Genomic DNA, 27,891 nt, shown 5'->3' with positions numbered 1-27,891 from the left:
CGGAAACGTTCTAGATGATTACAGCTGTTTAAATTGAGCATACATGCACCATTTTTATAACTGATAAATACAATTACCATTTAGCATATATTATTATTATTATTAATAGTATTATTATTTTCATTTAATTCAATAATTAACGTGTTGTTATTATTAATATGTAATACTGACATTACCCAATTATAGGCTACTATTCATAAGTTATTCCTTATAAAAATTCGTACTTTTTTAAGCACATTAGGAGAAAAATTTGGAATACGAATAGAAATGTGGGAGACAAGTCAAGAAAGCATTTTTTTTTATTATTCTACACTTGTCCATGAAGCACATTCTGTCTTACAAAGTAGTAATGTGTGAATGGTATCAAAGGAACAGCACAGAGGCCTGGACACTGATTGACCAATAACATAACTGCATTTAGAGAATAAATCAAAATAGAACATGAGCCGCTGGATGCCATGGTGAACTCAGGCATTACTGAATTATGGAGTGATAAAAGCATCTGGTAATTCGTCAGGGTGATGGTTTTTCTTTAGTATTTAGAAATTTAGAAAACAAAAATGAGGGCAAAATGCAAGTGATAGGTCCAGTTAGATGTCAAACTAGGGTAGCCGGACTGACAGACAAGCACTCACACACACACACACACACACACACACACACACACACTAACAACAGTACTCAGGCCTATAAAAATAATTTTGTGGTCATGAAGACTAATTATAAACAAGCAAGCTTACGTGCAGAGAAACAGACAAATTAAAAGTAGATGACAATAGCAAATAAGGGGATATATTTTCTATTCAAATAGAGGGCTAGATGTCTAAGATTCAATGTCTAAGATAACAACTGTACATAGCCCTAAGTTTAACCTGTGATAGGGTTCAGTCGAGTGTGTGTATATTTTAGTCCACACCTAAAACTACACCAGTGGAGAGACACAACTTGAGAGACAGAGACAATTTTATCTTCTGTCGACTATGAATATGCATTTGTATGACTTAATTTGGCCAAATATCTACAAAGCTGTCTGTGATAGTAATGCTATGCAATCATATATTTAAGCGTAGGTATAATGTACATTACTGTTCAAAAGTTTGGGGCCAGTAATTAATAGTTTATTCAGCAAGGATGTAGTAAATTGACAGTAAACAGTAAAGACATTTACAGTGTTACAACATATTTATATTTAAATTAAATGTTGTTATTTTGAACTTTATTACTATTCAAATAAACCTGAGGGGAAATGTATAATATAAAAATATTGAGCAGCACGACTGTTTTCTACTGTGATAATAATAAGAGATGTTACACCAAATCAGCATATTAGAATGATTTCTGAGAAGAAAACAAATGGCTTGGTATATCAGAGCAATAAATAGCATTTTTAAATATATTCAAATAGAAATCAGTTATTTTATATTGTAATATTACTGTTGTTACTGTATTTTTAATCAAATAAATGCAGCCTTGCTGACTATAAGAGACTTTGTTCAATAACACTGCATTCAAAAACATGTTCTACAACTCCTAACTTTTGCATATTATTTTAATACATATTTTTGTGTAATATGATTATGCATGCAGCTACCAATAACTGTAGCCAAGTTTTCTTCCACTTTTTGCACTGTTTATTGTTAAAATGCATTAAAAGAAACTGCATTACAATGCTGTCTCCTTCCAGTTGACCTTTTACTGATGAAACAGTTGCATAAGTAAAATAAAAAAATAGAACATAATTATAATAATATGTCAGTTATGCAAAGAGACATTGATTCGATGTTTGCTTTTTTTCCTAATTTGAATTATCGTTTAAATCTTTTTTAGCAAAAATACTTGGATGAAAACTTGGCAAGTGTCTCAGCTCTATTTAACACATTTTACCATATTCATATATAGACTTAAATAGATTTTTCTAAAAAAAATCATCATAGAAAATGTGGGAAATGTCTACAGATTCCATCTGTGCCATGTAACATCAGCATAATACAACCTACATTTCTCCATTGCTCCCTAAAACCTCAAAACAATCAGGCTCACTTTCAAAGGCACACCGCCGGCAAACTAATTACACACAAACACACAAGAAAAAACCTGTCCAGCAACATGCTTTAGGTCAGAATGTTTGTGTGGTTGTTTAAGAATGAATGGAAGACAGAAAAAACGAAAAATGCCCCAGTCATTACATAACAATACTACAGACTGTAATAAGTCATTTACCTTAGTTACTAAATTTACCATAGTTACTACTACACAGTTATGAAACACTGAGAGAAAAAAAAATGAAAGTCAACAATCCAAACAGTGGCTGATGACAGATTAATGTGATGTCCAATGAGTATATATATATATATAAGCTCCTACTTTTCGGGGGAATTCATTAAAAATGAATGAAGTGTCAATGAGTTTATTTAAATACGGTGCACTGCTAAACCAGTTAAGATTGCAACAGAGACAGGCCACTTGTATTACAGTGAATAAGAGAATATTGAAATGTCCAAGATGGCAGCTCTAGTATATAAAGATCCACATCCCAAAATAAAAGCCAATCAGCAAAGTCATCGTTTGGTCTTTACAAAGGTTCTTGGTTTTCAATAACAGCCGTGAAGTGCTTGGTCTTGTGAAACTTTGCTCTGTACGATAAGTGTATAGAGTGTCAGCAGAATGAGTTATTAAAACCCAAAAACATTTTTGAACTTCTGGTTCTGTCATCCTTACAAGGATAGTTTACCCAAAAATGAAAATTCTGTCATTAATTACTCATGTGCAATTACTCATTACTACCCTCATGTGGTTCAAAACCTGTAAAGCCCCGTTCACACCAAGAACGATAACTATAAAGATAACTACAGTATAAAGATAAAGATATTAGCATTCACACCAGCGAACGATATCATGTTTATTTTTTTTAAGCGCTCCTGCCGCTTTAAATTCTCAAGCTTGTTATAGCAGGATGGATTCTGATTGGGTGTCAATGTTTTTATCGTTCATCAGCTGGAAAAAATCATTCTGAAAGTGATTCCAACAATATAGTTTCTCTGCATTTATCGTTATAGCTTTGGTGTGGACTCTGCTATTCTTTAATATTGAGAACGATTTTTAGAACTATATCTTTATCTTTATATCTTTATAGTTATCGTCCTTGGTGTGAACGGGCATTAAGACCTTCATTCATCTTCGGAACACAAATTAAGATATTTTTGTTGAAATCTGAAAGCTTTCTGACCCTGCTTAGACAGCAATGCAACTGACACGTTCAAGTAGTGTTGTCAAAAGTACCAACTTCGGTACCAGTCTGTACTGAAATTTTAAAAACATCCATTTCCCGCTAACAATTGAGTGCTGTTGAGCCGTTTTTATCGTTCATCAGCTGGAAAAAATCATTCTGAAAGTGATTCCAACAATATAGTTTCTCTGCATTTATCGTTATAGCTTTGGTGTGGACTCTGCTATTCTTTAATATTGAGAACGATTTTTAGAACTATATCTTTATCTTTATATCTTTATAGTTATCGTCCTTGGTGTGAACGGGCATTAAGACCTTCATTCATCTTCGGAACACAAATTAATGTTGAAATCGAGATATTCTTTGGCATACGGCTCATTCTAACACGCCCCCACATGTCTATGTCACGATGTGGGAAGATTTGCATAACGCCGCCCAAATGTTCACGCAAAGAAAAAAGGCGTAACTTTTATTCTCGCTGTAGTATTGTTGTTGCCGCCGCCATGTTGTGAAGGCACTGTGTGATTCGTTGTGAAAGCGAAACTACTTTGTTTGGCCTTCCAAAAGAGGACAAATATCTGCTTCGTCATGCCTGGAGCTGATCCGTGCTGGTGGCTGAGGAAATACTACAACTTTGCGCTGTGGATCGCCGGATCGGCTTTCACCGTGGACGAAGCAGAGTCCAGCCCGGGGTCGTCACATGTGGTTGCCGCAAACCTCCTTCGTCGAATCCGCCGCCGTGGGTGACGCTGTGTTTAGTTGTGAAAGCGAAACTACTTTGTACATGACTAGATATCTGCTTCGTCATGCCTGGAGCTGATCTGTGCTGGTCGCTGAGGAAATACTTCAACTTCGTGCTGTGGATCGCCGGATCGGCTTTCACCGTGGACGAAGCAGAGTCCAGCCCGGGGTCGTCACATGTGGTTGCCGCAAACCTCTTTCGTCAAATCCGCCGCCGTGTGTGACGCTGTGTTTAGTTGTGAAAGCGAAACTACTTTGTACATGACTAGAAGTCAGTGGTTAAGTTGTATTTACAACACTGTTCCAGAACACTTCAACTGAAATATTCAGATCTGTGCAGCACATTTTATGGAGGACCGTTTCCTGATCCTGGGAGAGTAGACTATAATGCAAAGCAACGCGTTGCAACGCAACGTGTAAAACGACAGTATAAGTCATTATAATCCATAATTATGTCCCCACTGGATGCAACGAATGCCTCGTTTATAATGGGTTTTCATGTTTTTGAATCATCGCTCTGGCCTGACAGGGCATCATCATAATATGGCAGGGGCGTAACATTTCCGTCACACGCTTGAGGTATTCGGCCAATCACAATGCACTGGATAGCTGGCCAATCACAGCACACCTCGCTTTTCAGACCGATGAGCTTTGTAAAAATCGACGCGTTTCAGAAAGGCAGGGCATAGAGGAGAAACAATAATGTACAGTATGTGGAAAATAATGTGTTTTTTTAACCTTAAACCGCATAAACACATTTCATTACACCAAATAATGTTCTTTTTAGCAGCATCATATGACACCTTTAAACACTGCTGTTAGGCCAATGTGTTCACGCGCTCAACAGATATGACTGTGATTGGCTACAATGACCATCGCTTCATGCTCTTCACCGAGCGCTCACACAGAAGCACATGGGAGCATTTAAAAGCAGGCATCTGACAGCTTTTAAACACTCCTGTGTGGATGTTTATAAAATGGCCATTTTTAAAATTTAAGTACAGACTCGTACCAAAGTTGGTACTTTTGACAACACTGTGTTCAAGGCCCAGAAAGGTAGTAAGGACATTGATAAAATAGTTCATGTGACATTGGTGGTTCAACCTTAATTTTATGAAGCTACGAGAATACTTTTTGTGCACAAAGAAAACAAAAATAATGACTTTATTCAACAATGAACGTGGCAGTTGCGTTGCTGTCTATGCAGGGTCAAAAAGCTCTCAGATTTGCTCTCTTGCGAACTATTCTCAAACGTTCTAAATTTTAAATGAAGAATGAAAGAGTTGGTCGTGACATTGAAGTCATACGACCGTGGTGTAGTTCGTTTATAGCCTACGTTTAGCTTTTTAAGGGGCGTAACATTTCCGTCACACGCTTGAGGTATTCGGCCAATCACAATGCACTGGATAGCTGGCCAATCACAGCACACCTCGCTTTTCAGACCGATGAGCTTTGTAAAAATCGACGCGTTTCAGAAAGGCAGGGCATAGAGGAGAAACAATAATGTACAGTATGTGGAAAATAATGTGTTTTTTTAACCTTAAACCGCATAAACACATTTCATTACACCAAATAATGTTCTTTTTAGCAGCATCATATGACACCTTTAAACACTGCTGTTAGGCCAATGTGTTCACGCGCTCAACAGATATGACTGTGATTGGCTACAATGATCATCGCTTCATGCTCTTCACCGAGCGCTCACACAGAAGCACATGGGAGCATTTAAAAGCAGGCATCTGACAGCTTTTAAACACTCCTGTGTGGATGTTTATTCAACAATGAACGTGGCAGTTGCGTTGCTGTCTATGCAGGGTCAAAAAGCTCTCAGATTTGCTCTCTTGCAAACTATTCTCAAACGTTCTAAATTTTAAATGAAGAATGAAAGAGTTCGTCGTGACATTGAAGTCATACGACCGTGGTGTAGTTCGTTTATAGCCTACGTTTAGCTTTTTACTTCTAGGGATTGTATTTAGGCTTCAAAATTCATAGTTGTGGACATTCATAGTTGTTTTCATTTGTGAAGGTTTTTATGGTGAACAAAACATGTAAGAATTATGAACTTTTGTTGGTCACAGAGCTTATTTTCTGAAATAATGGAAAATTCTGTTGGCTTTTTTCGAGGGAAGCAGAGTGATGCTAATTTCGAGGTTGGCCTACAAAAATATTCTGGCATGAAATAGGTCTAACTCAATCTGACCTAATGACATCATCACATGACACAGCTGATTGGTCCTTTCCTGTATCGGTAGCCAATGAGCTCGCTGCTCAACATTCAAATATATGATTAGTGCTTGCCGTAGCAGTACGCGGCTTGCTTCAGAAAGCCTCCACCTTCCCCAGCTCCACCTGTATAGATCTGCTATGAGGTGATTCATGTATGCTATATGGGGGTTATTTCATGTATGTTATATTTGCAGCAGCAATATTTCTTACATGCTCACAGCAGCATGTTGTGGATGTATTGGCAGTAGCAAGTCTCGGTACTTGCTCTGCTGTAGTAGCAGCAGCAGCAGAAGCGTAGCAGATCTATTCCGCCAAGACCAAATACATTTACATGTACATTACCAACTCCGAGAGTTGTCATGACAGAAATATCCTTTTAGCTGGACCAACCTAAAATATAGTTTTTTTTAGTAATATACTATAAGTTTATGATATCATTCATGTCAGAATATATTGCTGATTTTACTGAGACTTCAATGTTTCCCTACCCAATTTGATAGAACCTATGTATGACTAAAATAGCTGTGTTTCCAAGATGGCCGGCAAGTCTCGGTACTTGCTCTGCTGTAGTAGCAGCAGCAGCAGAAGCGTAGCAGATCTATTCCGCCAAGACCAAATACATTTACATGTACATTACCAACTCCAAGAGTTGTCATGACAGAAATATCATTCCTAAAGTGCTCTTTTAGCTGGACCAACCTAAAATATAGTTTTTTTTAGTAATATACTATAAGTTTATGATATCATTCATGTCAGAATATATTGCTGATTTTACTGAGACTTCAATGTTTCCCTACCCAATTTGATAGAACCTATGTATGACTAAAATAGCTGTGTTTCCAAGATGGCCACCTGAATTGACTTGCTTTGAAAGATACTTTGATGGCATCTGATAAAACAGGATTACAGGGGTAAGTGAAGAAGACACATGCAGAAATACTGCACTAGTGCAACCGATTAGTGAATTCACCCCACTGTCTTGCTATCTTGCTCTTTTGTTCTCTTCTCCCAGGTGGTGAGAGGCCCCTTTCCCTCTTCTATTCTCCATCTTTTGTGCATTCTGTCTTCTCTCAGCCCATCCTATGCATGACCTATTGTCATTAATCAGTCCTACATTGTCCCTTTACGGTCCTCTTTGCCTTAGTCCCCTGTCCAAATCTGTCTTTCCAGCTCTTTGTCCATTAGCTGGTTCTCTCACTTTCTCCCGACCCCTGCTTCCAACTCCTCTCTCCATCCTGACCCTTTCCCTTTCTTTCTTTGACCGCTGCTTTCCCCTGTGCCCTTTCATCCAAGCCATGTGGCTCAGTGTACGTGTGGGTGCTCACTGCAGGAGTCTTGTCGAGATGGTGGTGTGGGCCGAACGAAAGAGGGTGAGGGAGAGGGGGAAGAACAGGGGGATGGAGAAAACTGGTCAGGGCAGGGAGGGACAGAGGGGGAGAGCTGCAGAGCCACCTCATTCTCATAACAGAAGGAGGAACGGGAGACCAAGATGTACTTTTTCTCGGCTAACTCTTTAGCACTGCAGGTGGGCGTGTCCGGGACCTCGTAAGTCCTGTTGAAGTATGAGTAGTCCACCTAGAGGTGGGGAGGACACATGACAAGTACAAGGCATAACTAGATTTGCATTTCTAAAAGTCAAGAAAAGAATATTGCTATTTTAGTTAAGACAAGTTTTTGGAATTAGTTCTACATCAAAAAAATAAGCAGGAGAATTATCACTGTACGCAACACCATCTTTCCAGCATGAAGTTGGCTATAGATGATTTCTAGTATCGACAGATCGTATTTATATAGAATTGACTGATATTCAGAAGTGAATTGAGAATACCTTTTTAAATTTCAATTCAGTTTAAATCCCAATTCAGTTCAAATTAATTAAAAGTGAGGTAAAAGCAGATTGCAGGAATTGCTATTTGAATTTAAAAATGCTTGAAAAAAAATTATATATACTATATATATATCTTTTTTTTTTTTCCTCATGAGATCGGGTTATATTTTATTTCATATTCATATTTTTTTTCTCTGAATTGCATTTCTACAGCAAATTTTTCGTCCTGTCATTTGAATTCAAATTCTTGTGGAAAATGGCCAATTACTTTCAAATTATGAATTTTGAATTTTGTCTGACCCTATCTCTTATCAACACAAAAATTGCGGGGTTACTTATTGTGGTTGCTTAGTAAGTAAAGTTGCTTACTAAGTTACTATATCAAGATTTCTTTCTTCTTTTTTTTTACAGATTGCTTATTTTTCTATAAATCTGGCAACACTGTAAGAAAACCAGACCAATCACAACTGAGTATGTGAACAGTATCAGAATATCACAATGTAAATGCTGTTGGTTAGAACTTAAATGGCAATAATTCTATTAGTCAATAGATTTGCTGTTGGATGGATTGATGGATTGTGTTAAGTTAAATGGAGCTGAATTACATAGGTCCCTAATGTTGGGTGGTTTGAAACAAATTCTAACCAGAATGTTTGAGAAATATCAATACAATGTAGCCTTACAAACACAGTAATGAGTCCAATCTGGTACTTTTACACTTTACATTTACAACCACTACATTTCCTTTCAACCCTCCATTTTTCACCTGGTAGCAGTTCTTCCTTTCATAGAGCACAGGTTCAAAGCGATGACCCCAGAGGATCTCAGAGGCCAGGTATGAAGACCGGCATTGGGTTGTCATGGCAGTGGCCTCCACCATGCCCTCCAGAATCACCACCACTTCCATATCTTTGTCTTCCTCTAGTGTATGTTTGTCCACCTCAAAGAAAGGGCTCTCCTCATTAATTTCGTGCACAATTGTCACAGGTGACACCAAAACGATACGATCTGTTCCTGTGTCAAAGCCGACATTGAGGTCTGCATTGTCCAATGGCAGGAACTCACCCTCAGGGGTCAACCGTGGCTGCAGGAAAGGTAAAAAGCGCTGTTAAGTTTTACATAGAGTAGATCAACGTTTTAGTCATTTTTATTGTTTGACATAAATGTAATTTAGCATATTTAGATTAGTTAATACATAGTCATTTAATATGTATTAATTAAAGTCCATTTTATACAGACTGACAAGGCACAATTTTTGTCAATGAAAAGTTTTAGCTGATGATAATATGTAAAATGGTGAAAACGTGTGTCTGTAACATAGCAAACTTTAACTAAATTTTCCACAACAAGTTATAAATATGTTTTTACACATATCATAGATTTCAAAGTTCACAAAATTTCTGGCAGTAATTTCGACCTCCAAGTCGATGTTATAATAGCAGCATTGTGTCGTAATCAGACACATTTTATGATAAAAAGTGATAAAAGCTGTCTTCCATGGACAGATCCAATCTGTGTTTTTGTAGTGTTGCTATGAGTGATAGATTTTGTTGGTTGCTTGGTTTCTATTTTGTCACACAAAGAGTCCCCATTGACAGTGACATCTCATTGGACATAAAATTGTTTCTGACTGGCTGTAATTGTGTTTCATCAAACATCTGTACACAGCACCTGGTGAGAATAATATAAGATTATTAAAGAAGATATTTAAAAAAAGGAAAACAATTGTATGCATGTGCATACTGTTTTCAGGAATCTATTTTATTCCAGTCAGTTTAGGCAATAACATACTGTATGAAATATAAGAATTTATTGTTTGATCTCCATGTTCAAACTTCTGACCATCTGACCTCAAAACATCAGGATGTGTTAGAAACATTAGTATTGCATGTGGATATGAATACAATAAAAGACAATTATAAACATGATCCTCAGACATTCACACACCTACACAATGACACATTTGAACACGTTTACGACAATAAGATTTCATTCACTCTTAAACAAAAGCATACCGACTCAAATAATTTAATCAGGCCGTTAAATTAAGTCACACACACACACACACACACACACACACACAGGGCAGATACGCAAGACAATGGTTTGCTCTGGTAAAATTAATCCCCTCTGCAAATCTTATAAACCTCTGGTATGAGCTTGAACAAAACAAGCCGTTATTAACCACACCAACTGTCCAGATGTCAATCTCTCTCATTCTTTTTCTCTTTCATTTACTCATCTCACCATGTATTCTACCTTCATGCAAGGTATTTCTTTCTCGTATACACTAGACTACCTTTCAAAAGTTCGGTAAGATTTTACAGTATAATTTATTGAAAGATGTCACTTATGCTCACCAAGGATGCATTTATTTGATCAAAATACAGTAAAAACTGTAATATTGTGGCATATCATTACATATTACATATTACAAAATGTAATTTATTCCTGTGATGGCAAAGCTGAATTTTCAGCATCATTACTCCAGTCTTCAGTTTCACATGATCTTTCAGAAATCATTCTAATATGCTGATTTGGTCCTCAAGGAACATTTCTTATTATTATCAATGTTGAACACAGTAGTTCTACTTAATATTTTTATGGAAACCATGATGCATTTTTTTCACAATTCTTTTATGAAAAGAAAGTTGAAAAGAACAACATTTATTTGAAATATAAATATTTTTAAGATTTCTTTACTGCCATTTTTGATCAAATGAATGCAACCTTGCTGAATAAAAGCATTCCTTAAACAATAAATAAATAAAAATCTTACAGTCCCCAAACCTTTGAATGGTAGTGTACCTTCAAAAGAACCACAGTAATCCCATGGATTTTTAGACATGGTAGCCAGTTACGGTAATGCTACGGAATTCTTTGAAATACCTTGAAATATCAAATAAAGAGCATATGGAATGAGTATGGTGATCATTTAATAACAAGGTAAATATTAAAAGAAAGTTGAAAAGAACAACATTTATTTGAAATATAAATATTTTTAAGATTTCTTTACTGCCATTTTTGATCAAATTAATGCAACCTTGCTGAATAAAAGCATTCCTTAAACAATAAATAAATAAAAATCTTACAGTCCCCAAACCTTTGAATGGTAGTGTACCTTCAAAAGAACCACAGTAATCCCATGGATTTTTAGACATGGTAGCCAGTTACGGTAATACTACGGAATTCTTTGAAATACCTTGAAATATCAAATAAAGAGCATATGGAATGAGTATGGTGATCATTTAATAACAAGGTAAATATTACAATTAGTGCTGTCAAACGATTAATCGCATCCAAAATAAAAGTTTTTATTTACATAATATATGTGTGTGTACTGTATATATTTATTATGTATATATAAATACACACGCATGCATGTATATGTAATGTTTATATATTAAATATATTTATATATGATATAAATTATATGAATATAAATATATACATGTAAATATTTTCAAAATATATGCTGTATATGTGTGTATTTATATATACATAATAAATATACACAATACACACACATATATTATGTAAACAAAAACTTTTATTTTGGATGTGATTAATCGCGACTAATCGTTCGACAGCACTAATTACAATACTATGGTACAGTATTACCATCACTGTACCAAGGTGCAGTCATATTTGCTAGCATCTCTGTCCCTGTTCATTTTCCAAGCATTCTCTCCGATTCACTCTTTCCCATCATTCTGACCTCAAAGCAAAATCAACATCCACTTTAAAATTTACTTCAAAACTGAGATTGAAATTAGCTCTTGTTTTGGAGACCGTTTCCAACCAGAACTAACCTTGCATTGTCAAATTCTCTTTTGTTTCTTTTCAAAGAATTTTAATTCAGAAATTAATGCTCATCATAGAATAGGTATTTTGCTACAAGTCACTTCATGTAATGTGTGAATTGCATTTTTATTCTGTTTAAATGAACAGACAGGACAAGACACAAACACACCATCTCACTGACCTTCAGTATCTGTGCTCGTACATGGGCCTCCACCAGGTGGCTCTTGCGCAAGTTTCCCACTCGCCACATCATACAGAGTTTCCCGTCCCTCATGGCCACCACGGCCACATCCGAGAACACCAGTGTCTCATTGCGCTTCTTGGGCTTGGCGATCTTAGCCATTACCGCCCCAATGATGAAAGCGTCGATGATGCAGCCCACAATGCACTGCAACACGACAGCAAGCACCGCCAGGGGGCAGGCCTCGGTAACGCTCCGGAAGCCGTATCCTATAGACGTCTGCGTCTCCAGAGAGAAGAGGAACGCCGCCATGAAACTGTTCACCTGCTGAAAGCAGTGTTCCTCTGTCTCTGCCAGAGGAGCCAGCGAGGAGGAAACAGACGAAGGAGAAGAGGAAGATGATGCCGGGGGCGCCAGATCCCCGTGAGCGGCGGCGATGAGCCAGAACGTGAAACCAAAGAGAAGCCAGGAGAGCAAGAAGGAGAGGGTGAACACCACGAGCATCCAGCGCCAGCGGATGTCCACGCAGGTGGTGAAGAGGTCGGTGAGGTAGCGCTGGCCCCTTTCGCTCATGTTGACGAAGGTGACGTTGCAGCGCCCGTCCTTGCCTACAAAGCGCCGTCGGGGCCGGCGGGACTGGCCGCGGCGTTCATGGGGCGGCGAGGGCGAGAGGGAACACGAGGACTTTCTCTTGCTCCTCTCCCACCTCCCTTCTGCCCCAGACTCCCCCCTGAGCGCCGGGCCACGCCCTCCTCCTCCTCCTCCTATCCTCCCTCCCCCTTCTTCATCATCATCATCATCGTCATCCTCCGCATCATCCTCATCCCTCTCTCTGCTCCTTCCTCCATTGCTATGGTGAAGGTTGAGCACTTTGCCATTGCAGTCGGGCGACGGAAGTGTGTCCGACTGGGAGGAAGTGATTTCATCACTCTGCGCCAGCCTCATGACTTCCTCCTCGTCCAGCGGGGTGTCCACAACCACACTGAAGCGCCTCTTTACCCGAGCAGCCCCCATTATTGGTGACCGCAAGGTGACTACAAAATGTTCGGGAAAAATGAAGCTTTGCCAGATAAATCCAGGGTCAAAATGGATAAAAAATACGGATGCAATGATATATATACAAACTATGAGTTGTAGACTGTATTCCACAGCGAGGCTTATGGCCTGAAAGAGACCGTATTATCATTCAGATCCCGGCAGCCAATCGTTGCCCAGAGACGGAACACAATCGCATTAGAGATCATCTCTGACATCATCAAAGAGTCTCCACTTGAGTGGTCCGTCCACTGTCTGCTATTAATAAACCAGTATTCCTGGACAATTTTGATGAACGCAAAGTTCCAAAGTTGTTAGATGCAGTAAATAAAGAAAACAAAATCCAGTTTCAATGCAGTTTCTCAGCTTTAGCAGTAGTTTTGCTAAGGTTAGGTGGTGGGCAGAGACTAGACAGAGGAAAACTGTGCTGCTTTAGGTCTATGCGTAACATATAGCAGCTTCATAAGAAAGTGAGAAACTAAAAGGCACAAACAAACAAGGCGAAGCTCAGGCAGAGCAGAAGGATGAAGGAAAACTGAACTTACATAACATGAAGGAAAAACATAAACAAGCCTCAGTCTTAAGCTGAGGGAACATACAGAGGGAAACTGAAAAGAACATGCATTAAACTGTCTAGAACATATGTGTGTAATAAATAACAGCATGCATATACAGACCAATCTTTCTCTTTAGGACCTCTTCAGCGTTCCTTATTTAAATAGTGAGATGTTTAAAGACACAAGAGAGATGTGCAATTAATATGAAAACTAGTCAACATTTCCTAATACTTCACAAATGTGACCTCTTTGCCTTCAATATTGAGCAAATATATCTCTGGAACAGAACAAGTCCATTTCTCAATCATATTAGACATCAAAACAATTCAAACAGTCAGAAGTGACATTCTGTCACAGTCATGTTTCCATCTCCAGTCTGGCTTCAGCAGATTTTCCAGTCTCACACCAAGAGCCCGGTTCTCCAAAAGAAAGGGACATTTTGCTCTAGAAAACTCTTGATTGAAGTTCTATTACTGAATTACTATAGTGCACACATTACAATAGTAAGAGGTTTAGAGTGAGATGAATTATGACCTGTTTGGTTCACTTTGATCTCTCCAAAAGCTTAAAAAAGCTAGGCGATGCTTTGAGATCTTCAGTCCAGTTTGGTCATCAACAAAACACGTGCAACTGGTGAAATGTTCCTAAAAATGAACATTAGGTCAGAGAAATTTTTAATGTCGTAGATTTAAAAAATGAAACGATTGGGGAACCGAACATTCACACCTGATAAGTGGTGTTACCTTTTCATATACCTCCTTTGAGGAACCTGTAGTTCGAGGCTTAATGAACGTGATAGAAAAGATAATCTTTAAAAACGGTGTCTAGTCATGAAAAGCCCACTTGAACAGGAACATATTCAAGGATGAAATAAGAAAATATCACACTCAAAAGAAAAAGAACATTTCTAAAGTGAGAGGTGACATAAGGTTTCATCTTCAAATATCTTCTGCCCTCGCACTGACATTTGTGGTAGAATATATCCACGGCAAATACAACTCAAGAATAGTTTGTCAGGTCCCTGTCACGTTCCATATTATTCGAATCTGCGGTTTTTGGGTTGAGGACATCACAGTCTCTGTTAACTCCTAGAGAGAAAGCATAATATGGAAGTTAAAATGAAATTTAAGGACTAGATAAAACGAATACAAATATCTCTCTGTGACATGAAAGCTGCATTGCAAGCATGCTCAATATATGCTGATTAAGTCTGATTATTTATCTCCAAGAAAATGTCGTAATTCCAATTTGAAAATTCTAACAAACTTTTTTATTTTGTATATTCATAAATAAAAAAATTATAATTACCAGTGCTGGCAGTTAATGGCGTGCATAGATCATCCCGTGTCTTCTTTGCCCTTTCAGTCAGCAGAAATCTGCTGAAAAAGATAAAATATTATGTAAAAGATTAGTGTCTTGCTAAAAAGTCATCGGCCCCTCAAATTGAAAATAAATTAATTGATTAATTAATTAAAAAAAGAATGATAAAAAAATAGCTGAGTCATTCTGTAGTTGTAAACCATGGATGAGTAATTCCACATTTCAGTAATAAAAATGATAAATGTGGTATTTGTTTACTTCTAATATCAAACATGTATAAAAAAGAATATTTCAATTTGTTTAATAAATAGACTTTCAATGTAAACTGCATACTGTAACACCCCTGTGGACTGTCTGTTGTGGTTTCTTCCCCTTTTGTTAGTTCAGCCCATATAATTATTAGTTAATCATCTCATTGTGCTCACCTGTCTGCCCCTCGTTATCTGCACTATATCTGTTCCTGTCTCTGGGATTTGAGTTTTGTCGGTTATTGTGAATGTTACCCCGAGTGTGTGTCTCATCTACCCGAATCTGCCTTGTTGTGTCTACATTAAATATCTTTATTGGAATCCTTGTCGTCATCCTGCCTGCCTCCACACACCGTGACCATGACAGAATAACCGACCCAAAAGTAAAGTACAGTGGTGTCTTTCCCCTCGTTTGTTTTTTCCAGTTTTTATTTAGTTTTTTGATGGATTACCCCACATTCCAAATCTTCCAGCTGGAGCAGGGGGAACGCTCTCTTGAGGACTACACAAACGACTTTCTGTCCCTGGCCCACCTCACGCACTACCCGGACAATTGCATCTGTGGCTTCTATCAAGTCGGACTAAACGCCACCACACGAGCACAGTTGTCTGGGGATGGTCCTTGAGAGCCTCGCCAGCTTCGTCGAGTGGGTGCTGGTGTCCTGCAAGTCCCAGCTAACCGTGGGCATCGCTGACGGTGACACCAGCCTCACTCAGGACACTGAGCCCAGCCCACCATCTCCCCACGGTACGGAGCATAAGCCTGAGCCCACCGATGATGGAGAGCCATTTCCCACCGCGATCCAGGAGCCGGAGCGAAGCCTCTGAGAAGAGGATCGCCTCGGAGGTTGAGCCCAACCCGTCAGACCAGGTGCGAGAGCCGGTGACAGTGCCCACCACGAGGGAGCAAGCCGTGGATGGTGTGAGCGCGGAGAGGAGCTCCGCCCCCTGCATCATGGCTGAGGATGAGCAGACTATGGAGGGAATTCAGGGCCAAAATGAGGAGGAGCGACCGTGGAATCCCCAGTCCAGCCCAGGAAGGGCTCCTGATTTCTCGTTAAGCCCAGGAAGGGCTCCTGATTTCTCGTTAAGCCCAGGAAGGGCTCCTGATTTCTCGTTAAGCCCAGGAAGGGCTCCTGATCTCCAGTTCTGCCCAGGAAGTGCTCTGGCCCAAGAGCTCTCTCCAGTGCCCGCTCCTCAAATGAGCGCCCTCCCACCCGCTCCGGCCTCCTCCAGCGTCACCATGGTCGAAGTCTCCCTCACCTCTGCCTCCGAGGCCCAGACTCTGCCTCGGTCCGTAGACCCAGTGGCTCCACCTCAGCTCCTAGCTCCCTCGCCTCCACCATCACCCATCGATCCATCAGCTCCACCAGGCTCCCTCGTCCCTCTGGCTCCTCCTTGGTCGGGCGTCGACCCGCCATCGCCTCTGGATTCCTCTCCTCTGGCTGCTGCCTCGTCGCTCTGTCCTACCGGCTCCGTTGGGCTCCTTCCTCCCATCAGCTCCACCTTGGCCTGGGTCCGACCTGGCTCCTGCTCCGGTTCCCTCCTGTCGTCTCCCTGGCTCCTCCCTCCATCGTCACCTCCCTGGACTCTGTTAGCCGTCCTCCTCCTGGAAGACCGTCCTCCGCCGGAACCTCCACCTGTCTGCTCTGCCTGCCAGCCCTTTGCCTTCCCCTGTCACCATCTCACATCCTCTGCTTTGTCCTCCTAGTCCCCCTCCACCCCTCCCTCTGTTTCTACGGTGCGAGGAGGCACCTTCCGGGAGGGGGGAGTAATGTAACACCCCTGTGGACTGTCTGTTGTGGTTTCTTCCCCTTTTGTTAGTTCAGCCCGTATAATTATTAGTTAATCACCTCATTGTGCTCACCTGTCTGCCCCTCATTATCTGCACTATATCTGTTCCTGTCTCTGGGATTTGAGTTTTGTCGGTTATTATGAATGTTACCCAGAGTGTGTCTCATCTACCCGAATCTGCCTTGTGTCTACATTAAATATCTTTATTGGAATATCTGCCTGCCTCCACACACCGTGACCGTGACACATACACTTTAACCACAATAAAATGTCAAATGTTACAATACTATCCATTATGTTTATATTTTTTCAATTCCATTCTGTGCCACTAGTACCATAAATTACCTTTAACACCGAATCAAAAAGCTCAATCTTTTTTTTTTTTTTTTTTTTTTTTCATATATTTGAAAAACCACCATGGCCTTGACTTTGAATAAGTTAAATACATGTCTCAAGTCATTTTTAAGCCTAAATATTTTGCTCATAGTGCCGTGTGTGTGGTTCACTAAAGGATTTGGAGAGTGTGTGAGTCACATCTTATTTCACCACCAGTCTTTGACCTCTGACTCTAACCTCTAGACACTGTAACCTAGGGCTGTGTGTATGAGAGAGATCTCATTAGAGCACTAAACCTATTGATTAACACATACACCAATGCTGCTGAAAATATACCATTGACAGAGAGCCTTTCAGTATTCATGTTCTCTAATAAGATCATCTGCAGCAGTTAACTATGCATATTGTAAAAAATGATCTCCCTAAATAAAGACTAATTTGAATAATGAAAGGTTGCTACAGATGCAACAGATAATATTTTAATAACACTTGAATGTATTGTGCTCAAATAATGACAATAAGTGTCATAAGGAGTGACAATTGAGTGCAACAATTCTTAAAAAAACTGTTTCTAAAGTATCCTTAGCATATAATACACTTTAACACTCCATAAACCTTTTAAATACTTTATAAATGTTTAATTATTGCGTGTGGAGGTCGTTTTGAACTCATACTGAATTAGTTTGCAAATAAACACTGAAAGGATATAAAATTCCAATTTAAACATTGAAATATAAAAAGTATTAGTAAAATAAACAAACGAACAAACAAACAAAAAAGCCTGTAAAAAATAATTTGCACTATTTCTAAGCACATTTTTTAATTAATTGTGAATTTGTTTATACAGAAGGTCAGAAGTTCTTGCATCCATTGAAGCGCAAGATGCTTGAGAACTGCTGTCATTAAAGCAAAAAAATAAATAAAAAATCTTTAAACTAAAGAAAAAAATTCAACTGAACTTTTTTCAAATTATCCTGATAAAATTTGTAGTGAAAAAAGTCTACTAAATTTTTAAACTAAAGTTTTTAAGCATTATTAACCATTTCAGTGAACTTCATGTATAACACCAGTCAGACTCTCTCACTTTCTCTCTCCTTATCTTTCTATTCCTCATGTTAGAGGTGTCCAGTGAAATCTCCCATGCTGCTTATGAGAGCTGAGTGCTACTCAAACACCCCTGATCCTCTCCAGCATGTGCAGTGTTCAGAGGTGTGAGATATGGGACCAAGGTCAGAGTGATACGGGACATTCTAGAATAATTGCTGGCAGAGCGCCAATGCAGCAGTGCCAGACTTATGTTGGGGGCAATTAACAGGAAACTATCGAAATCTATGCAAATCAGCTCAAAGGTTACACAACAATCAACTTTTGATGACATAACAAGCTTAAAGGGTTAGTTCACCCAAAAAAACATCACACGCTCTCGTCATGATACTGTCGTGAACGCGCGTCCAAAGTGACGCAGTAGAGACGAAAATGTGGAATAAAGTTGTTATTTTTGTTTTCTTTGCGCAAAAAAGTATTCTCGTAGCTTCGTAACTTTACAGTTGAACCACTGATGTCACACAGACTACTTTGTCGATCATCTTGGTACTTTTCTGGTCCTTGAACATGGTAGTTACCTTGCTGTCTATGGGAGGGTCAGAGAGCTCTCAGATTCATCAAAAATATCTTAAATTGTGTTCCGAACGGAGGTCTTACGGGTTTCGAACAACACGAGGGTGAGTAATTAATGACAGAATTTTCATTTTTGGGTGAACTAACCTTTTAATAGCTTTACCTGCCCCATAGACTCCAGAATATTTTCATAGTAGAATTTGAAAAATTTTTAAGGGATAAGCTATTTCAACATAAATGTCCCAGTATTCTATGAATATCATTGTTTTCAACAGCACAAGTTTATTTTCTCTTATCTCTCTGACACTCAGATTGCATTTGTCACTCTATCCATCCTGAATTCTCTCTCTCTTTTTGTCTTTCTATCCCTCTCCCAGATTACATGTCCATGTTCAAGTGAATTATGAAGGGAGATTAAGTCCCTGTGGAAATCATTTCAGTAATATTCTGTACAGTGAATAACCTTTTGACCTTTTCTCTCTAACATACTCTCTATTTCACCTTTTCACAAATCTGATGGGGATAATCTTATCGAGAAACTCTAGATGTATGCTTTTTTTATTACATCACACAGCTGATGTCATGCAGATTTCTAAAGTATGCGAAAGTCATTTTACTTTAGTAAGGACTGACAATGCAGACTAATATTCTATATACTTTATGCTTTTACAGGCACTTTGCAGATGAGAAACTAGATTTGTTTGTAAAGTGACAAGTATGTTTGTCTTTCATTTATAGTATTGACAACTTTATGTAACCAAGAAGCAGCATAATTATACATGGCAGCATAATTCCATAAGAATTCTGGTAAGGGTTTTGTTCTAAACCACCTTAGGAATTTTATGTTTGATACTTTTTAACAGTTTTGGTTCCTGAATGGTTCAAAAAAAGATTTTTACTAAACTTGATTGTCCTCAGCAGTCTATTGCCAAATGAGATAATTTGAGATTTCAGCAGAATAACAAATACAGTATAACAAATAAGAAATCAATTGAATATAATTCTTGTATAAATAAATAAAGTGTTTACTTTTCACTGACATTTCACAGCACAATAACACTATAAGAAACACTAAAAAGAACTGCTTCATAATATTTCACTGCTTCACAAAACATTTGTTCAGAAATCAGACATTACTAGACATGTTTGCAAATTTGAAGTAAGTGATAGTAAGAAAAACTGTAGAGAATTTAGCAAGAGGATTGCACATTCAAGAAATGTTAATGGAACTGAAAGACATGAAAACCATTGTTTATCTAAAAAAAAAGGAACTGGTGAATAAGTATTAGGTATAATATAATATTACGCATAGATACGATATATAGCCTTTGTTAAACTTCTGCTTAAACCACACAATGCACTACACAGACTCCATTCAAACTTTAAAAGTTACTATAAAAAAAAAAAAAATCAAAATGTAACCAATAGCAACGTCATCAAAATATTTGCACTGGCTATTTTTCTTACATCTATCTGCATTCTGAACGCTGAACTGATTTGTGGTCTTGTCATCCTTGTCATCCATATATATATATATACTGATAACACTTAACAATAAGGTTTCATTTGTTAACATTAGTTAATTACATTAGTTGACATGAACTAACAATGAAAATAGTATTTATTATAGTTAGTTATTAATGTTAATTTCAAAATGTACTAATGCATTATTAAACTCAAAAGTTGTGTCTGTTTATTTTATTTAATGTACTTGAGCTGACATAAACTAACAGTGAATATTTGTATTTTTATTAACTAATACTAAAAAAGATTAAAAATACATGAGCCAATGTATTGCACCACTGCACTAACTTTAACTAACGGGACCTAAATGTAAAGAGTTACCCATATGTTTAAACATTTATAGCTGCACCTGCAACAAACACAAGATTCATAATGAGAGCTACTTTGCAGAGAATCAATGCCTAAAACTAAACTGACCAGAGACATACTGGAAATGCTGATTAAGTGAATAAAACATTATTAGAAAATAACTAATTGTTTTAAAATGATAATGCTGATGTAACAACCTCAGTAGTATTGGTACATGGTGGAAATGCATGCAATGTCACCTGCAGCAGAACACATGCAGTAATCCAACAGCCCACATACTGCACAGCCAATCCATAGTGTCATCGATTCCTCTATGCCACGAAATGAGGCCACAAAATGTCCATGCATTCACACGGCCAGGCTGTGTCTCTCTCAGTTTGGCTCACTCTCGATATATCTAACTCACTTTCATTCCCTGATGTTCTGTCTGCTTCCATCTCTCTCAGTCTAGATATGCCAGAAGTGTGCGATGAGATTATATGATCCAGTCAGCCTGCTGAAGCCTGGCTGGAAACTAACTCACGTTAATCTGAGTGGGGTAATGAGAAAGTATTAACTACAGATAACATCACCACTCACTGCATTTCTACACAATAGCTTCAGTACAATCTCCTAATCATTAGAACCTAATGTATGCCAAGATGAGCTAGACTAAATCTGTTAAATGTATGAAAGAGTAATGACCGTTTTTTAAATCTTAAAGGAATATTCTGAGTTCAGTACAAGTTAAGATCAATCGAGAGCATTGATACCACAAAAATTATTTCAACTCATCCTTTACAATAATGGACATGAATGAGGCCAATTCATAAGTGTTACAATTCTGACAGTTTCAATAATATAGCCACACAATGTAAATAATTTGCATGTTAACATGATTTTATTCTGTTAAATAAACGCTTACTAACCTTTTGTGAAGTTGTATCCGATTTTACAACTTTGCCGCCATAACAACACAAAAACTACTGTAATTTAAACTACTTTACAGCTCAAATAATACACAAGTTTGAACAGAATTAATGTTACTGCTTTTATAAATTTATACATTCTCCATTTCTGTATTTAAAAAAAAATGCTTTCTAACCTTTTCTGTATAAATTTATATCCAATTTTACAACTTTGTCATATGACAACACAAAAACGACTAATTTAAGCTGTTTTACAGCTCAAATACTACACAAGTTTCAACAGAATAATTAACGTTAATGCTTTTATGAAATTATTAGCTCTATACATCTCATGAATAATTGTAACCACAGCTAATACATTATATCACTTATCAATTCATTGTTACACTATTCATTTTAAATTCAGTTATAATTGTTAACATGATTTTATTCTGTTAAATAAATGCTTACTAACCTTTTGTGAAGTTGTATCCGATTTTACAACTTTGCCGCCATAACAACACAAAAACTACTGTAATTTAAACTACTTTACAGCTCAAATAATACACAAGTTTGAACAGAATTAATGTTACTGCTTTTATAAATTTATACATTCTCCATTTCTGTATTTAAAAAAAAATGCTTTCTAACCTTTTCTGTATAAATTTATATCCAATTTTACAACTTTGTCATATGACAACACAAAAACGACTAATTTAAGCTGTTTTACAGCTCAAATACTACACAGGTTTCAACAGAATAATTAACGTTAATGCTTTTATGAAATTATTAGCTCTATACATCTCATGAATAATTGTAACCACAGCTAATACATTATATCACTTATCAATTCATTGTTACACTATTCATTTTAAATTCAGTTATAATAATTTACGGCAAGCTATAATGTATTACAATGCACATTATAAATAAGTATAATGCATTATACCCTTTAATAACCCTTTATAATGCATTAAACATAAAGGCTTTAAGTAAAGTGTTACTAAAACACTTTTTTCGACAATTCTCTGATTAAAGATATATCTAATTTTACAACTTGTCACCATGAAAACCCAAAAATTACTGTACAAATATTTTTTTATAGCTCATACACAGATTTCTGTTTTTAAAATCTCCAAATATTGGCCACATTTACTTTTTAAATCTTAATCTACATTTCTGTTTGTTTTATTGTTGTTGTTGTTTTTCTATCAATTGAGCTAAACTCGAATTAAACCCAAAATATTCCTTAATGAATACATTTTCAAATACATCATTCTTTATGCCTGTCTTTCTCCAGAGTGTGACATAGCACATGCCTCATTCTGCTAAACTCTCTCCTGCACATAATATTGTGCTCCTCGTTCACTTCTCTGTCTCCCTGGTTTCCACACTGTGGTCTGTTGCTGCTGAGACAGCACCACTTCAACCCCTGGAGCTTATAAAGTGTTGTGTTACCTTAGATATACGTGAGAGTGCTGTATTTGTTTAAAATTGCCTGTTGCTTCAGTATGGACAAGCCAGCGCTGACAGAACTTACTACCCTATTTCTTGGCCTTTGCAACCTTATTTCTATAGGACACTGCATTGACTTTATGGGTTATGAATTCAATGAGGAACTGCCTCTGAACTACTGCATGGTGTCACAGCTACTTGTAACTCATGACAACTATCTTATCATAGAACTAATAGTGTGCATGATGAGTATGTTTATCACACATTCATTATGATAATAGCAAGCTAGTGCATGTTTAGTTGGTGAGGGAATTACATTGTACTTCGAACAACAGATCAAGATCACAGGTTGACATGGAAAGAAACACAGATTGTCAAAGGCCCTGTTGCTCAAATGGTACTCATGAGCACCGCTCTGAATCATTCAATGACACACTGGACACACTGCGGACCTTTATTGTGCATGTCCGAGAAGGTCCGTATCATAAGGTCCAAATCATTTAGGACAGGTTGCCAACAATATTTAAATCCCCTCCTGCAGTAAAACAGATATTTGGAAGTACTTACAATGAACTATCTTGGCTAAAGTCCTGTTCAAACCAAAAACGATACCTATAAAGATTGCTAAAACAAAAATTATATTAGTGCCCACACCAACATATTATAATATTATAAAGTTACGTCACTTTAAATGCTCTAAATTCTGATTGGCTGTCGCTGTTTTTATCGTTCATCAGCTCAATGTGATTCCAACGATCACTCTGTGTCGTTATCACTATAGCTGTGGTTCGGACCTCCCTATTCTCATTGAATTAGAATGGTTATTAAAACTTTATTGTATGATCACAAAAACGACAGAGGAATAAATTGTTGGACTCACTTTCAGAACAATATTTTCCAGCTGATGAACAAAAACATAACTGACATCCAATCAGAAATTAACCAATTTGAGCATCTAAAAGTGACAGGCGATGTAATTACAGTGTTGTAATACAGTAATCATCTGTTGGTGTAGACACTAATATAGTTAAGGTCAATACAGTTATTTTTTATAGTTTTCGTTGTTGGTGGGAACAGGCTAATTCCTTAAAATCTCAATATAGTATGAGAGGACAACATTTCTTCAAAAAAACTTCAATGTAAACAGTTCAATAAACAAGCGAGTTACTTTGTCTATTTACGAAAATAGTTAGTAATACAGTTCACATTTCTGAGCAATGGTGCTTTCTTCCTGAATAAATCAGCGTTATTGAACAAATTGGTTGAATTAATGATTCAATGACTCATGACTCATCATGATAAAGACTTACTTTCTTACTTCCACCTACTGTCTAAATAAAGTCACCTGAGAAATGTTTCAATGAAAAATCCCCACTAAAGACTGACAGATTGTCTAGACGGAGTAAAATTCCAAGACTGTTGAAGCATAGTCTATAGATTTCTGATTAATGCTGATTATATTCCACATGTCTTACATGCGAGCCTTTTTGAATAGAAATAGCTCTTTTCCAATGTTCATCATCTCAACCATCTCAGACTCAATTTTCTCTGTACCTCCTACAGCTCTGCCTCTCGCATTCTTGAAGATTAATTGTTGGACTGAAATAATGCATAAATCGTTTCATCTCATTGTTATTTTTGCCTTGCAGCGTTTCTTCTGCTCATCCTCTGCACACACGAAAAGAAATTAAAAAATGTAATTTGTCAGACACGTATCAAAGGCTCATTTTCATGTGATGCATCAAAAGTCAAATTAATACATAACTATACACTGCAAACTAATAATGGATTGATTAAATGGGAAAAAGCATAACACTCTCTCACGCTATCGCCTTCATATTCTCTCTATCACGTGGAGGAGGAGGATGGGAGATAAAGAACCAATCCTTTAGTCTGAAATAGTGTTCATTTTCACATCACCACATAAAGTCAAGCACAAATTCTCCTAATGAAAGTGATCGGGATATTGCTATAAAATAATTTCTTCAGAAATCAACGCTTTTACTCTCTCTCTGTGAGTCAAATAAAGAAAGCACTGATACTTAGAACAAATGACCTTGAGGTTAATCTCACTCAACTACAAACTAATAATACTGTAAACAGCGCCAGATGTGGAAGAGAGAAATTAAACAAAAATCCTCTTTGCAGTAGCACTAAAAGAGGACAGTTATATTGATCTTAAAACAAAAAAAGCCTAATTTAGTGTGCAATTGTCTTTCTGTGTAGTTTAATGAAAGGTTAAAGGTACATCTGCTATGCTAAAAATTTGACTATAAGATTAATTTTGATAGCTGACAAAGACTACAGTATATCACCTACAAATCTAGACTTCTTCATGTAGTTATAAATATATGTAAGCTATAGAATTTATTTAATAAAAATTAGCTATTAAATCTACAGTATAAGCCTTGAGAAACCATTTTTATAACTTTGTGTGTTAATGACATTAACAAACATTATAATATAGCACTAGTTGTTTAATAGTTTACTAAAAATAGTTAGAAATGTCATGAAAGTTTTCACAGATTTTCGTATTTTTATATTTCATATTATATTCATTTATATTTGAATACATTCTGATCTCTATTATCTATTCATTTTGTAAATAGTGTATTCATAAAAACACATGCGACTAAATATCACATATTTTCGACAATATTTTTAATTACGTAATGATTAATGAATGTTATTATGTCTATAAAGTTATCAGTGTTTTGCTGATAATGAGTGAATGAGGCCTGATTGAAATGCCTTTCACCTTGAGACTCGAGTGTTAACTAGTTTTATTACTCATATTTTTGTGTTGTAACAAAGACCTCAAAAGCATACTAAAAACAATTAACCTAAATGTTGAGCAGATCCACTTTGAAATGTTTTGTTGTTTCGTGTTTTCTAAACCATTACCTGACAAATAGGCTATATGGTTTAATTTGGTAGGCTATAGTAATGAACTACATTGTAAAGAAAAATCTTTAGTTTTTACAAAATAATTTTGGCAGCTGTGGTTGCCAGAATAATTTTGTAAAAAATACAGAAAAACACATTTACGGTCAAAAACGGTAAATTTTACAGTATAAAACTGTAATTTACGAACAAGACAATTTGAATGTAAACCAGTAAATTCAACAATGCACACTGCTATTAAAATCTGTTTTGTACCTTTAACATACTGACAACCACCATAATAATGCAGGTGGTAAAAGAGAAAGCCACATGAAGAATCAAAGCTCATCACAAGTAGCTTCGCCACAAGCAGAAGTATATACTAATATATAGAAGGTGCATGCAAACACAAAACACCATCACGGTAACACACATGATACTTAAATAATGCATTCAACTTTCATTAAACAACAGAAGATGTAACATAAAGCCCAAATATACATAACTAATAACAAAAACTATTTAAAAAACATGATTATTTAAACAAAATACTTTCAAATGTGGAGGGAATTCTGGGAATATCAGTTGACAGTGTTTGACTGTAAATTATACATTGATTTGTTATTTTTACTTCTAAAAACTGTCAAATTAACAGCATTTTACTGTAAAATTACATGAAATGTCTGGTTAGATATTTTACAGTTTTTCCCTGTATATAGTACGGGAACTTACTGTTAACCTATTAACAGCTTTTTCCATAGCGTTTTTACAAAATGTTACAGTTAAAATGACACTTATCTTTTACAGTGCAGTCATTCACAACTACAGTATATGTACAATCCGTTTTCTTAAATAATATACTGTATAAACAGCACTGACACTGGAAGTAAAATCTGAAGTTTGAAGAACAAAAACGACACTCACCGGCTCGTGTACAAATTTTCATCACATTATAGTCCATCTGAGTGGGATGTCTTTTCAGTTTCTATTTAATTTATATAAAACTGTTTTGTTTTGTATTTTTCAGTTCATATTAAAGCAGAAGATAAAGCGGCTCCTGATTGATGATGCGTCGCACTGAAAAAGCTTTGCAGCACGTGAAAGTGTTGCGTGGGCGCTCTCCGCGCGCTCTGCTCCACGCTCGCTCACCAGCACGCACGAAAAGCTTCAGTGGGAGCTGCATCCTCTCCTCTCCCTCTCTGCATCTTTTCAGTCTTCATCTTTTCATGCCACTGAACTTTCAGTAACAGTAATCTGAATGCTTTGGTGAAGTAATGTTGCCCTGTTACGTCATCAGCAGTATGCTTGGATCGCAGTATCACAGCAAGTAGCCTGCAATAGGCTTACATCTAAACTCTAAAGTGGATATGACAGACACGTACAGCAGCAGAGTATAAAATGTGTGTCAAAAATATGAATAGCCTACATTAAAAATGCCCTTTATCTCGCACGAGTCCAAAAAAAAAAGGATTGAGATTGATCAATGGAAAATGTTCTCCAGGCACGGAAACAGAAAGCAAAGAGAGGCTGATAGAGACAGACAGGCTGACGTGACTGAAGAGAAGTGATTGGCTATCCACTGTTAAGTAATTCTTGAGAAGTGGGACAAAACAGGGTGCAAAATTGAAAAAATAAAACCTTGTACTCAGACAAATGAAACTACATTTATGTATCTTATATGTACTAAGCTACTGAGCTATGCTTTGATACAACCTCCCAACTTTTCTCTTTTTTTAACAAAATTTGCTTTTTTTAGCTTGGACTGTGTAATATAATTTCAACTTTATCTTTAACAGCATTCAAGATGTTTCAAAACACATTCTGGGTGTTAGCAGACAGATTACACTTTCACATGTGACCAACAATTCCACAACAAATATAAAATATCATAATGAAATATTATCAAAATATTCAACTGAC

General features: G+C 37.0%; 1 protein-coding gene across 5 annotated transcripts; it reads right to left on the bottom strand.

Moving 5' to 3' along the window:
* Nucleotides 1-6,797: 6,797 nt before the first annotated feature.
* Nucleotides 6,798-27,464, bottom strand: LOC107596661 (inward rectifier potassium channel 2-like). Of its 5 annotated transcripts, XM_016287447.1 has the most exons (8): nucleotides 26,896-27,464; nucleotides 14,907-14,977; nucleotides 14,342-14,686; nucleotides 14,133-14,242; nucleotides 13,719-13,750; nucleotides 12,007-13,319; nucleotides 8,788-9,105; nucleotides 6,798-7,768 (listed from the first exon to the last, which is right to left on the bottom strand). In XM_016287447.1, exons 6-8 carry the CDS (start codon nucleotides 13,018-13,020, stop codon nucleotides 7,496-7,498), a joined length of 1,605 nt encoding a protein of 534 aa, XP_016142933.1. In that variant the 5' UTR covers nucleotides 13,021-13,319; nucleotides 13,719-13,750; nucleotides 14,133-14,242; nucleotides 14,342-14,686; nucleotides 14,907-14,977; nucleotides 26,896-27,464; the 3' UTR covers nucleotides 6,798-7,495. The 5 variants fall into 5 exon arrangements, with proteins under 5 accessions (XP_016142933.1, XP_016142931.1, XP_016142932.1 ...); XM_016287445.1 differs by having other exon boundaries at nucleotides 12,007-13,739; XM_016287446.1 differs by having other exon boundaries at nucleotides 12,007-14,242; nucleotides 14,342-14,380; nucleotides 14,564-14,686.
* Nucleotides 27,465-27,891: the final 427 nt, after the last annotated feature.

This window comes from Sinocyclocheilus grahami, unplaced genomic scaffold, assembly GCF_001515645.1.
Source record: "Sinocyclocheilus grahami isolate Dianchi unplaced genomic scaffold, SAMN03320097.WGS_v1.1 scaffold222.1, whole genome shotgun sequence".
Taxonomy (NCBI): Eukaryota; Metazoa; Chordata; class Actinopteri; order Cypriniformes; family Cyprinidae; genus Sinocyclocheilus; species Sinocyclocheilus grahami.
This window is presented reverse-complemented; position numbering and strand designations above follow the sequence as displayed.

Excerpts from the sequence above, each read along its gene's own strand:
- LOC107596661 (XM_016287447.1), bottom strand. The coding sequence starts at position 13,020 with ATGGGGGCTGCTCGGGTAAAGAGGCGCTTCAGTGTGGTTGTGGACACC. Across the intron at positions 9,106-12,006 it reads TACGAGCACAGATACTGAAG|CCACGGTTGACCCCTGAGGG; the intron begins GTCAGTGAGATG and ends CCTTTCCTGCAG. Across the intron at positions 7,769-8,787 it reads AAAGGAAGAACTGCTACCAG|GTGGACTACTCATACTTCAA; the intron begins GTGAAAAATGGA and ends CCCCACCTCTAG.